Source organism: Tauraco erythrolophus, chromosome 8, assembly GCF_009769465.1.
Source record: "Tauraco erythrolophus isolate bTauEry1 chromosome 8, bTauEry1.pri, whole genome shotgun sequence".
Taxonomy (NCBI): domain Eukaryota; kingdom Metazoa; phylum Chordata; class Aves; order Musophagiformes; family Musophagidae; genus Tauraco; species Tauraco erythrolophus.
Genome location: NC_141472.1, coordinates 4142527 through 4155260, shown reverse-complemented (window position 1 = coordinate 4155260; position 12734 = coordinate 4142527). Strand labels below are relative to the sequence as shown.

General features: G+C 50.1%; 1 protein-coding gene across 4 annotated transcripts in view; it reads right to left on the bottom strand.

Annotated features, from left to right (window-relative positions):
• Positions 1-4915: 4915 nt before the first annotated feature.
• The window catches only part of COL6A3 (collagen type VI alpha 3 chain), a 57491-nt gene continuing 49672 nt past the window's right edge, over positions 4916-12734 (bottom strand). For all 4 annotated transcript variants that reach the window (XM_086615462.1, XM_086615463.1, XM_086615464.1 and 1 more), the window contains 4 exons: positions 11329-11508; positions 11163-11216; positions 5150-5320; positions 4916-4956 (listed from right to left, as the gene is read on the bottom strand). In XM_086615462.1, the coding sequence (XP_086471588.1) occupies positions 4916-4956; positions 5150-5320; positions 11163-11216; positions 11329-11508 (446 nt within the window). The remainder of the gene's footprint in view (positions 4957-5149; positions 5321-11162; positions 11217-11328; positions 11509-12734) is intronic.

The following is a 12734-nucleotide window of genomic DNA, read 5'->3' as shown; positions in this document are numbered from 1 at the left end:
ACCACCCTGCCCCAGAGAGCTTAGGGGGGCTGCAACACGTAGGCAGAAAGCAAATGAGCACCCACCAAATCCGGCATCTTCCAAATCCCCTTATCTCCGATTGTCCTCTCCTTGATTTTAGGGTGTGGAGATGTGTTATTTCCATCTCATGAGCTGGAGGCTGAAGCAAGAAGGGCCGAAGGGTAGGGTGAGGGCCACACAGAAAGCCCGTGGCCGAGGAAATGCCCACGCTTACATCCCAGCTATCTGAAGATCCTTTTCCCCAACCTCAGCTGCCTCAAGTTTATCTGCATCTATGCTGAAGCACTTGGATACAGTCCTAATTTCCAGGAATGCCTGGCGTGGAAGACCTCCTTTTCCTTAAGCTCTTGACCTTGCAGTGTCAACACTCGCGGTGTAGGGCCTTGCTGTGGCGTGGCTGGAAAACCCACTTTAGCTGAAAGGAGCTGGGCAGGTACCTGTGTACATCTACATACTTTTAGACTGGCTTCTTTTACTGATGTAATAAACTTAATACTGGCTCATAAAATGTGTCAGAGCCGCTTTGCATCTCCTTGTAAAGGTTTCCCGAGAAAGCTATGATGAAATGCAAAGCTCCACCATTAAGAGAACCTAACCAAGCATCAAACGCCGGTGCTATCCTACATGTAAGGGTCTGGCTGCAATGCTTAACTCTGCTCCATGTCCTGCTCTTCGTTTTTATGATACCATCAGTATCATAAAAGGTTACGTCTCTGCTCTGGTGTTGAACCTTGTGGTTTTCACCAGCTGACTCGTAACTTGCTCGCATCCAAAGGCAACAAGTTCATCCCAAACCCTCCGGTTTCAATTAGAGCAAGTGAGATTTGAAACTGGCTATTGCAAAAGCCGTGTAATAGTTTGTCCCAGAGACTGCCCACTCTCGCCCTTTAGGGCAATTATGGAATTAAACCTCTGGAGTTTTCTGGGAACAAGTCAGACAAACCTTTGCACGGCTGACATGGGTTAGGTTCACTCTGCCTTGGAGACCCGCATCCAAGCGAGTCTTGGATTTAATGCTTTGTCTTCAAGTCCTAATGCTAATTGTCTGTCAGTCAGCAGAGCCACCAGCCCTTATTTTACCAGTGACCTTCCTCATGGAGTATTTCCTCATGGTTGCCCAGAGGAAGCCACAAAGTCCTACAACCCCTCCTGCATCCACACCTCAACAATATTTGCTTGGGGTTGGAAGACGTGGTAAAGGTTAAGAAGATCCCACGTACACCATGTAACTGGTACTTGAGGGTTTCTGAAATGACACATCATGCCTAGATGTAGGCAACAATATCCCACCCGTACTGTCTATATCAATGGTCAGACCTTCCTGGCAATGAACGATGCAGTTTATAGGGAGTGATAGTCTCTTTTCTTAGGCTGATTTGGCTCAAGAAAGCAGACTTGCAGGCACTCAAGTCCTGTTCAGGCCACAGCCTGAGCGTTTGAGAGCATCAACTCAACCATGGGGCATGTCCTCCAGTGTCTCGCTCAGAGCTCATGCCAGGAGACGGAGAGACTTTCTAAGCAGCTTTAGAATAGGTCTTCACCAGGAGGCTTTGCTCACAGTGAAGCTCTTTTATTTCACAACGTGCTCTCAGCTTATGGGGAAACGCTGGTCTTGAGTTCAGCTTTTGTGTCTTTGCTGTCTCCCTCTCAGGGAGGAGTGATAGACTGACACTGTACAAAGTCCTGGGTGTTTTTGATGCAGGGGATTTAGATGGGATGTCTACATAAGAAGTCCTGCTTGAAGGACTGTGTCCTCTGCATCACAGCAGATACATCCATCAGGTCTGTCTTGAGTTCTTCAACACTGTGCCCATGTCTCTTTCAGGATGCTGCAAAGCAACTGCTGCACAAAGGGGTGGGAACTATTTAGCCAGAGTTAATTTGTCTGCGAAAAAACACATTAGGGGGAGCAGCCCCCTTTCCTAAAGTGGGGGGCTTGAAGACTGGGGGGATGCCAGCTGGGTCCGCAGCACGGCGATGCTAATGAACGGCGAAGGCCACCCCAAAAGCAGCAGCAGGGTGCAGATGTCAGGGCTAACCATGGGCAGCTGGGAGCGGAGCATGCTGCTCGGGGCTCTGCCGGGCCGGGCTGAGCTATTTTTATTCCTGATCTGGTCCCGCAGCCACGCTGGCAGATGTGCTCCCAGCTGCAGATGACTTCCATGTGTAACCCCGCGTGGCCGCTGGCCGGGGGCCCGGGGCGTAACGTGCTTCCTTAAAAGGCTCGGGAGAGGCGACTGCAGCACCCCGCGGCCCCGGGGAGGGGAGGGGATGGGGGGGCCCTTTCCAAGGCCACCCGCTCCTGGCGCCGTGCTCTGCCGTGAAAGCCCAGGCTGTGGCTTCACGTCCCGGAGCACTGCATGAAAGCAGATTTCCCGGGAAACGGAGGCGGCGCTGGCATTGGGAAAACCTCTCCCATGCTGCAGAGGAGGGGGAGCTGGAGGGAAGGATGATTTGCGGGTCGCTTTAACCTAGCTGTGACTTTTATACCCTTTGAGAGTGAAAAGAAGGGATCTTCAGCTTGCCCCGGTGCACGGTGGAACACAGGGCAGGCTGCTCTGTCTTCCGGAGCGGCCACCACTGGGTGCAGCCATTGCAAGAGCCAATTATAATCCTAAATTTTTTTAAAAGTTACCTATTTCACTCTTTGTTTTTAATGAAGCCCTTGTGATGTGCTCGAAAAGGGTGCCAAATGAAGAGCACGGCTTCCCAAGTGTGGCTGCCAAGGATCTCAAGTCCCCACGGGAGCAGTGTCCCTACCGTCTCGGAGCCCTGCGCAAGTGGCTTGGTACTGATGGGAAATTTTGGGAGCTGGGCTGTTCCACATGCTGGGAATAGCATAAAAGCCAGGACACCTAAAAATGTAAATCCCCATGGGCACAAAGCCCAGAGCAGCCCTACATGCTCCTCTGGCCGCGATGGACTCTGCAGCCCCGCTCGCCTGGACAAGTCAAGGTGAGCTGCTGGGATCCCTGGGCGTCACGTGCAGCGTTGGACAGGGAGCCCGAGGTGTCTGGCCGGCTTAATTTGGTCTTGTAAATGGCGTTATGGGAGGCAAATCCTGCTGGGAGGGTTGCTTCCAAAGGCATCATGTACAACATACGTGGATTGTCTGGTCTCACAGTCCTCGAAGACCCACCTGCTTCAGAAAGTAGCACCCCAAAGTGTGGGGCAGGTGAGCACCATGTCACCTTCTCGTGACAGTCCAACCCCAACCCATGGAAGAAGACACTGAACGAGCCTGAAATTGTGAGCTTGGTCTCCTTTCCAAGATGGGCTTAACCAATGCAACCCTGTTCTCCAGAAGTGACTAGATGCCCTCTCCCCTGTGGACCTGCTCTGGTTTTCGGCATTCAGCTGCCCTGTCCGTGGTGTGTGACCGCAAGGCTCACGCCTTCCTTCTGACCACCTCCACCGGGCCATGGAAGTGTTACCAGCCCTCACCTACAGACCACAACCGAGGCTTGGGGAAATTTAGGACCTCAGCCCCACAGCCCAGAGCTGCCCCGTGCCCTGTGGGAGAGGTCAAGTTCATCTGCTTTGTGCTCGTAGAGGGGATTTTTGGAGAGGCAGGGAAACGTGCATTGTTTCTGTGAATTTTAGCTTCCTTGGGGGAGCTCAGATAAGGACAGGAATACCCTGGGGTAAAAATTGTCATGGCTATGGACAGCACAGGAGACACCCGAAAAATGCCCATGGGGTCGTTAAGTCATGCAGGTTGGAAGGGACCTCCAGGTGCCTCTGGTCCTACACTCTGCTCAAAGCAGGGCCAGCTGAGGCTGGGTTGCTCAGGACCACATCCAGCTGAGTTTAAATTCCTCCAGGATGGAGATTTCACAACCGAGACATCTTGGTTTCCACTTTCTCCAAGCTGGAAAACTCCAGGTTTCCAGCAGCATCTCAGTGGCGGCCCTCTAGATATCAGTACTCCATCCATCTTCCCTGGGATGGAGGAAACCACTGGGATTTCCTTCCAAAGAAATGGTTTCCAGACCCTGGGAAATGACTCCACTGATGCCCACCATGGCTTTTACAAAGACAAACCCGTGAATTTCTCAAAATCTCCATTAGACTTTATTTAAAAGTTCTTTGTATAGACTTCCTGACACAGAATCCACAATAAAAATAAAATCCCCCTCCCGCCCGCCGCCCTCCCTCCCCAAATTGCTTTGCTTTGTATTTTATAAAACATACAACATCAGAAGAATGCCAGAGGCATCCTACACCACAATTTAAAAATTTGTTAACTGAGGCCTTGGTCCCAGCAGTGCATTTGCATTTGGAAACCCCTCGCTTCCTTTTCCTTGCTAGTTTGGTTGGCCACGTGTGTTACAAATGCATACAAGAGATCTAGTTTGAGATCTAATCCAGCAAAAGGAGAAAAAAAAACAAAATAAAAAAGGAAGAATGACGAATCAAACCGCTTATTTATCAGAATTAACTACTCTCTTACACAAAGGCTTCCCCTGTAAAGTTATGCTCAGTTATGAAAACGATAAAAGCAAGCATGTAACAGTTGCAGTGAAATTATTATGATTTTTTTTTTTGGTCTCATTTTTATTTTGCCTTAGACAGGCAGACTGCCGGAATCGGAAAGAAAGGGTGATTTGGAGATGGTGTTGAGAGACAATAACAATCTGCAATTAGGTAAATATTTGGTAATGTTGAAGCTATACAATATAACCCGGACACATGTAGCACTCAGTCCACAAACAGTTTAGCACCATATTGATAGGTCATGCAGCAAAACACTTTCTTCAAGGTTTGCTCGGGAGTTAAAAGCATGAAATAGTACAGTGCAAGGTAGTCTATACCCTTAGCTTCTATAGGGGTAAGGTGGCAACGGCTGATGCTCCTGGCTGTCCCAGAGGTATGTGTTGGCAGGTCGCTGGCTCTATGTTCCTATTGTCGTCACCACGCCAGGGTTGATGTTACCTAAAAAGGTTTGATGGAAAAAGAGAAAATAAATTAGTTTTTTTTTCCATGTGTGGCAAAGCCCTGCGGGATATTGAGGGGGGAGTTAATTGCCAGGACTTGCTCTGGAGTCCAGAACACCACAACCAAGCTCACTACAGCCGTGCACCGGACTGGAAATGCCCCCCTCTCCAGCCACAGGGATGCTGCTTACCAGGAAAACAAACTTTTTCACATTCTTTCTGCGTGTTGAATCTGTTCTCGTTGCCTCCGCAGCCGCCGTACCAGAACCGGGCGCAGCTCTTGGTCTTGGGGTCGTAGTACCATTTCAGCACAAAGTTCCTGCAGGTCCCCTCGTCCTTTTGCAGCTGGCAGATATCCGTGACTGCGGATAAAAGCAGGAGCAAGAAGAGTCAGCAGTAGAAACAACAGGCTCTCTGAATGTAGGTGCATGGCAGAGAAATGCCTGTGGGCAGGGCTGGCATGCAAGCTCAGAAATGGCAACCCCAGTGTAGACTTTGCACGTCTCCTGTGACTAAGTCCCATCTCTTAGTTTGCAAAGAGAAGGTATTTCTTCGGATCTCCTTGCCCAAGAGGACAGCAGCCCTCATCCACAAGCCCTCGGCCATGTTGCTGTCACGCATCCACAGAGCGATGCTGAGATGAAGGGAGAGCGCTGCACGGCAGCGTTTGTCTGCAAATCCCCTGGATTTGCAGGAAATGAGTTGGCAGGTCTCAGAACTGGGAGAGGACTGGCTGGGCTGCAAGGGGAAAAGTATTGGCACCATCATTTTCCTATTAAAAATACTGGCTTCCCCTGAAAGGAGCAATCTTCTGTGTGAAGATGCTCCTGGATCTACCACACACCGCCCTGTGGCATCCTTGCTGGGTGAGCGGGGAACAAAATAACAAAGTACCTGCATGTTTTAAAATGATGTGATAGTTTGATGGGGGGGGGGGGGGTCGGTTCTGGTGGCAGGGGAGGGGATTTGCTCCCTGTGCCACCAGATCTGAGTCCCATCCCCCCCGGGGGAGGTTGAGCCAAATTGGCACCTCTGCGAATTGCCCTATTTAAGTTGGGACAAAGGGGCGGGAAAGGGGCTTTTGCCCAGGAGCGAGGAGAGGGGCAGAGGGCGCTGCCCTCGCTCCCGGCTCCCGGCCGGGCGACTGCCCGGGCCCGGGCCGGCGCCATGTGCTCAAGATGGTGCCGGGGGAGTCGCATGGGGGGCTCGGGAAGCACCTCGCTCCCGGGGTGCCCGCCGGGCCGAGCTCCCCCAGAGAGGATTAAGATCTAAGAGAAAACAACCACAACGACCAGGTCAGTCAAGATGGAGCAGGAGGAGCTGTGCTGGAGCTGAGGTTTCCCTTGCAAATCGGTGTGAAGATGGCAGGCGGCCCCCTGCAGCCAGGGTGTGCTCGGCGGAGCAGAGACCCACTCGTGGTCCGTGGAGAAACCCACGTCGGGGAAGAGATGCCTGAGCCCAGGAGAGGTCGTGGAGCAGGGGATGCACGACGAGGTACTATTAATAATGGGCAGGGGATGCACAACGAGGTGCTGTTAATAATGGGCATGGGATGCACGACGAGGTCGTGGAGGCATCTGGAATCCATGGGACGCCCCACGCCGACGCGAGTGGCAGCAGCTCCCTGAGGGGCCGAGACTGGTAAAGCCCGAACTGGTGCGATCCATGGGGAAGGATGACAATCCTGCGAGCAGGGCTTATGCTGGAAAAGCGTGGGGATTTTCTTCGTGAGTAGGGGATCCACTGAAGCAAGGGAAAAATGGTGTAAGGACTCCCCCTCCTTTGAGAAAGCAGCGGCAGTAACAACATGGATGAACTGACCTGCACCCCCCCATTCCCTGTCCCCCTGCGTAGCTGGGGGGGAGGTAGAGCCGGGAACAAAAGGAAAGCGGAGGGGGGGGTGGTTGTTGTGTTTAAGATCTGGCCTTGTTTTCTCTTTGTCCTCTCAAGTAACCGGTTCCGTTCCCTTGTGTCTCTTGTTAAGTAACTGTTAATAAATTGTTTTGTTTTAAGAAGAAAGCCTGAGTCATGTTTTGCCCGGGACCGTGGTTGGTGGGTGCTCCCTCTCGGTTCTTGTCTCGACCCTCAGTCCAAAAACCACGACAAATGAAATTGCCAAATAAATTAAAAAAAAAAAAAAAAAAAGTAAAAAAATCTGATATTAGCCGCTAATTCCCCATCAAGTCCTGAATAAGGCATTCCCTGCAGACAGGGATGCAAAAGCAGCTCATGTCACCTCTGCTCAACCATCAGCCATCAGTTAGTCCTGGGAAAGCTTTGTTACCGTAGCCCTGAGTCAAGCAGATCCCCAAAATTTCTGGTATCATGCTCATCGCTGCCACTTATCAGTGGTACAGCTTCAAGCTGCTGGTGTCCAGCCTTGGGCATGAGTGAAAAGCATAAGTCATCAGTCAAACAAGTAAATTAGTAAAGCAGCCAGCACCAAAAAATGAATGGGGGTGATGGGAGTCAGATAGGGAAGTTAGGCAGACAGGAGTTCCACTTACTAGAGGGGTATTTGCCACCAGCACCCTTTTTTTAAGGAAAAACGTCCTTTACCTTTTTTTTTTTTCTTTCCAAAAGCAAATCTAAATCAATGCATATAAAGTACACCAGCAGTGACTGCTGAGGACGTTCAGGTCTTGAAGTTATCTTGGGATAATCTTGCCTTTTGTAATTTGGGTGCCAGAAATCAAGTTACTTAAAGGACTTGTCTGAAATTGTGGTTAACAGCCCCGAAGGCTTCTGTAGTCCCTTCTGAATCACACAGGGCACCCACAAGTAGCTCTTTGGTACCAGTCAAGGTGCCTGGTCTAGCTGTGGTCCTCGGACACGCTCACGTCAAGGCAGGATTCTGTGAGATCAAGCGCTCGATGCTGGTAAAAAATAATTTTATATTCACTTTTCTATGATTCTGCCTGTCCCAAGCAATCAGCTGCTAATTGCAGGGGGCTGAGAGCTCTTCCCAGGTCTCTGTCTCACCAGAAACAGAGCCTCAATGTACCCACAGATGAATATAGAAAACTATACATTATATAACTAGAGGGTGAGTATTTAAAAAGGTGCATTTGCAAGCAAGTTTCTTTGGGGTCTGGTGAAAGCAAAGGGACGCTAAACTCTTCCAAAGATTTCATGGGAAGAAGGGCCCAGAAGATTATCCCTGAAATCTTGACTAGAAAGTAGGTCTGGCAGCAGCCCCTAGAAAATAAGAAATCTCCTGCGGCGGGTTTACTTGAAAGGAAATTGCGGCTGGTGCTGGCAGCTGCCCAGAGCCCAGGAACGCTGCGGTGAGCCCGGGATGCTCCTGGGATGGATGTGGAAATGCCCAGACCAGTGTCACGGACCTTGCACCCCAGCCACAGGTATGCTTCTGGGTAGACCCTGCCAAACATCTAAACCCTTTCTGCCCGCTCGTTTTAATTGCGTTTTCCCCTCGTCTGCTGCGTGCAGGAGTCCCTCCGTGCTGCCAGTGGCCGAACGGATCGCTGCCGGAGCAACGCTGCGGTCAAAGGGGTCAGACCCCAGTGGTCTGTGCTGCGGTCGGGACAGAGGTGGGGAGGTTCATTTGAGCAGTGGGTTTAGTGGTTAGATAGGAGCAGCTGGGAATATGTCCTTTCCGAGACAGGATACATGTCTGCAGGGATGCTCTTGCCCATCGCCCCCTTCTAAGTGCAGCTTCTTGAAGCAGGATTTCTTTTTTAATCTCTGTTTTTCCTTGGAATTTGGAATCAATATTGACCTTCCAGTTTGGGCTCCTACAGCCAAAAGCTTCCCCATGTCCCTGCCCACAGCAGGGGGGTCGGAACTAGAGGATCTTTGAGGTCTCTTCCAACCCGAACCATTATATGATTCTGCGCCTTTGGCAGGTTCTTTGCCTTTTTATATTCAGATTATTTTTTTTTCTCAAAGTCCATCTCCCTTCTTCCCTGCCTTCCAAAACCATCAAACACTATCTAGCAACTGCTCTGGCTGAACCCCTGGCTGGCACTTTAACTGAAAACTCTCTCCCCCTACCAAAAACCTCCAGCCCAAAACACATGAAGCAAAGGCTTCTCCAAAAACTTCAAAGAATTGATGGAGAGCAAGAACTAGGGAGTTAAAACACATTTGAAGCTGTGATTGACTCTGGCAGGTTCAAAAAATGGGGCAGCCTCCTTAAGCCGGGCTTTTAATTCATCTCATGGCGAAAAAGTGCCTGGGCTCCTCAGTTGCACTTAGATTTCATTTTGTCATGGTAAAAGAAAAACAAAATAAGAAATAAAAATTGCAAGAAGGAAAGGTTATCACAGCATTTAAAAGGCTTCAAATGGGAGGTGGGTCTGGGGTGTGTTTTTGCACCCAAAAAGCCCTAAGGTTTGGGAGACCAACTTGTTTCCCAGTGTATCACCGTGCTCCAGTACCTGCTGTGAGCTGAACCGAGAGCCCAACCCAACGCCCAGCAGTTCAACAGCTGAGCTGCACGTGAACTCCTGTGTCTCTGTTCCCATGGTGGATCCAAGCTCTGGTTTTGCAGGAAATGAAAAGAGAATAAAGCAGTGAACAGAGCGGGGGACCCTGGCAGGGCGGGCAGAGACGCGAGCATCCCTCCGGGGCCCCTCGGTTGCTTTTCTTGACTATCTGCCCAGGGCAGAACGGTGCCAAGTTCATGAAATATCACTTTAGCCTGAACAACAGTTGCTGGAAACATCATCAAGGCATGTGACGATGATCAGAAGGGGCTGGTCTATGGGATGAGGCTAGCAGAAACACGCGCCTTCTGGAGAAAAACACATCAGGGAGGCTTCCCTGCTCTGTGAGGGTGAAATCCTGTTCTAGATTGAAGCCACGGGTTTCTGAACAAGCCATATGCTGCTTCCTCTGCCTGAAAAGTCCTCAAACTGCAACCAGTGGATCTTTGGATGCTCGTTTGCAGCCCAGAAGCACCTTGCAATCTCCTTTTGCAAGCTGCTGCAGCCCCAGGCAGCTCCATGGCTGGTGGTGGCCTTCTCTTTGCTCGCTTGCATATTTCTGCAGGGGTTGGACTCAGGCTGCACCGCTGCCAGTGACAAAAATTCCTAAGTCTGATTTAAGCAGCCTAAAACACACCTAAGAAAATCAAATGGGTGGGAGGGGTCCTTAATTTGCCTTTTCAAAACCATGCTCATGAAAGCTGGAGAGGGACTTTTGACAAGGGCGTGTAGTGACAGGACACAGGGCAATGGCTTTAAACTGAAAGAGGGGAGATTTAGATTAGATAGAAGGAAGAAATTCTTCACTCTGAAGGTGGTGAGGCACTGGAACAGGTTGCCCAGAGGAGCTGTGGCTGCCCCATCCCTGGAAGTGTTCAAGGCCAGGTTGGATGAGGCTTTGGGCAACCTGGTGTAGTGGAGGGTGTCCCTGCCTATGGCGGGGGGGGTTGGAACTAGATGATCTTTGAGGTCCCTTCCAACCCAAACCATTCTATGATTCTATGATTCCATGATTCCTATGAGGATTAAAGCCCTGCCATTAGATACTAGAGTCTACTTCACTCCTAGGTTTCACTCCCATCCCTGCAAGGATGATAGCAAGGCTTTGCTGGGGTCAGGGTCCCATCCCACACCAGCACAGGTGATGGCAAGTCTCTACTTCCTTCCCAAGTCTTGAAGAGGTTTGCAAACACAACCCCTTAATCTCAGAAACTCCTTGAGGAGTTACTTGCCATTTTCCTGTGGGCCTCTCCTTCAACTTTGCTTTTTAGCTCTTGCTGCAAAAGGAAAACATCTGCGCACAAGACCCAAGCCCGTGGAGTAGTTTTCCATCAAGTGTTTTGGTTACAGGCAGTGAGACGTTTGCAATTCTTTGCATCTCAGCAAAGGCACGCTGCTGAGTGGTGGCATCAGTTAGTCACGCCGCGATAACATGAATTGCTTTGGGACCGCGCCACGCTCCGGTTCAGCGACCACACGCTCCTTGTGAAACCCAGCACAGGATTTTGCCACATAGCTGTGGTTTGTACTCGGGCCCTACAAACACAACGTGTGCTGGTGTGACAACAGGCATGCAAAGTGACTTGCTCATGCAAAGCAGATGGTAGGGTATGGTCATGTCAAGGAGCAAGTGAAAAAACAAGTCTATAGTACTGGTGATCTTGTGTTGGAAAAGCTTCGATGCATGCTATGAAATGGTCAAGATGAAAGAATGAATTTGCTTTGGTTTGTGATTATTATCTTTTGGGGATGTTACCTGACGATAATCTTTTCTCAAGGGGTGGCTGCTGCATCGCTTTCTCAGCTGCTGCTGGAGGAAAAAGTGCGTGGGTTTGGATTTTAAACGCTGTTTTCTCTCCGATCCAAACATTATTTGACAATATGATAAAATACAAAAGCATTAATCCCCACGTGGTACTTACATGGTTTCAAGCATTTGCTAACGCACTCAGCTTCGGCCTCAAATCTATTGGCATTACCACCGCAGCCACCATACCAACCCTGGCTGCAGATCTTGTTTTTGTAGTCAAAGAACCACACAATCTGATAGTCCTTGCACTGCATGCCCATGTCAAAGTCCAGCAAGCAAGGGTCTGGCCAATCTGCATGTCAAAAGGTGCAAAGGTTAAGTAACTCTGAAAGGGTTAAAAGCTGAAAAAGCCAAGAGGTTGAGAAGGAAAAAGAAAAAAAAAAAAAGCCCAGTATAGGTCTGGTGGCATTTCCTAGTTGTATGATTTCTCTCACTGAATGCAAACCTTCCCCAGCCTCCAGCTTGCCTCTCCCCACTCTTGATTTCGTTGTGCATCCAAGCCCCAAGTCCCTGGCCCAAAGTGGTGGGAGCCCCTTACTCCCCGTTGGTGCACACTGGATCGGGCCCTCACACAACTCCCCACTGTCTTTTCTCAAATATATTTGTCTTGGAAGTAACTTTTAATCCTTAAGTGTGTTTGTTTTATCTCTGAAGTCAAGCCACACCTGGTAGACTTTAAGGCTTGATGAAGATTTAAACATATGTTCTTTTCCTGCTCAGAAATGTTAATTTAGGTCCAAATCTCAGAGTTTTTATTAGCAAAGACAGGCCATTCGTGCTAGTGGCTGCTTTGCTTATATAAGGCAGGGCAGAATTTGGGGCTCCCTCCGAGGTCTGTTGGAAGATTTACGCGTGGGTCTCTCCCGTTGCACAGAGAACTAGAGAAGACTCAGCTAAACAACCCATCCCATATCTCCTGCCCTGTTTAATGTCTTTAGCCTGTTGAAAAACTTTGGATTAGCATCCTTGGGGAATGTTTCTCCCAAAATTGCCAGCTGCCATCAATCTTTGGGCAGAGATGTTTGCTACAGGGGGGTCAACAAGAGAGATTGAGAGGTCTGCGTTGAAGCGCAGAGTGAGTACACAGCACATCCATTTTCCTTCGGGCAGACCTACACGAGCCTACACACCTCGTTTCCAAAGGGCTGGCACACAAGGGGTTAAACAAAGCCATGGGGGTGCGTGTCACCTGGTAGGGACAAGCCAGGTGAAGGCTTCAGAGGGGATGTCAGTGCTGGGGAGGGAACCGAATGAGTGGGAACACATGGGAAGGGTGGGACATGCAGCAAGGCAGAAATGAGATGGTCCCTGACCAGCACCAGCCCTCAGCCCCTCTGCTGCAGCAAGCTCTGGTGGTACCACCAGCCAGGGTCCATGCTCATCCCTTTCAACGCAAACACCCGGACCCCGACAGCAGCTTTGCAGTGCTCGTTGGCTGAACGTGCTGAGCAGCAGCGTCTCCCCACGCTCTCAAATCTTCTCGGGGTGCAAACAAGCCACAGCACAGGCAAAATGCTT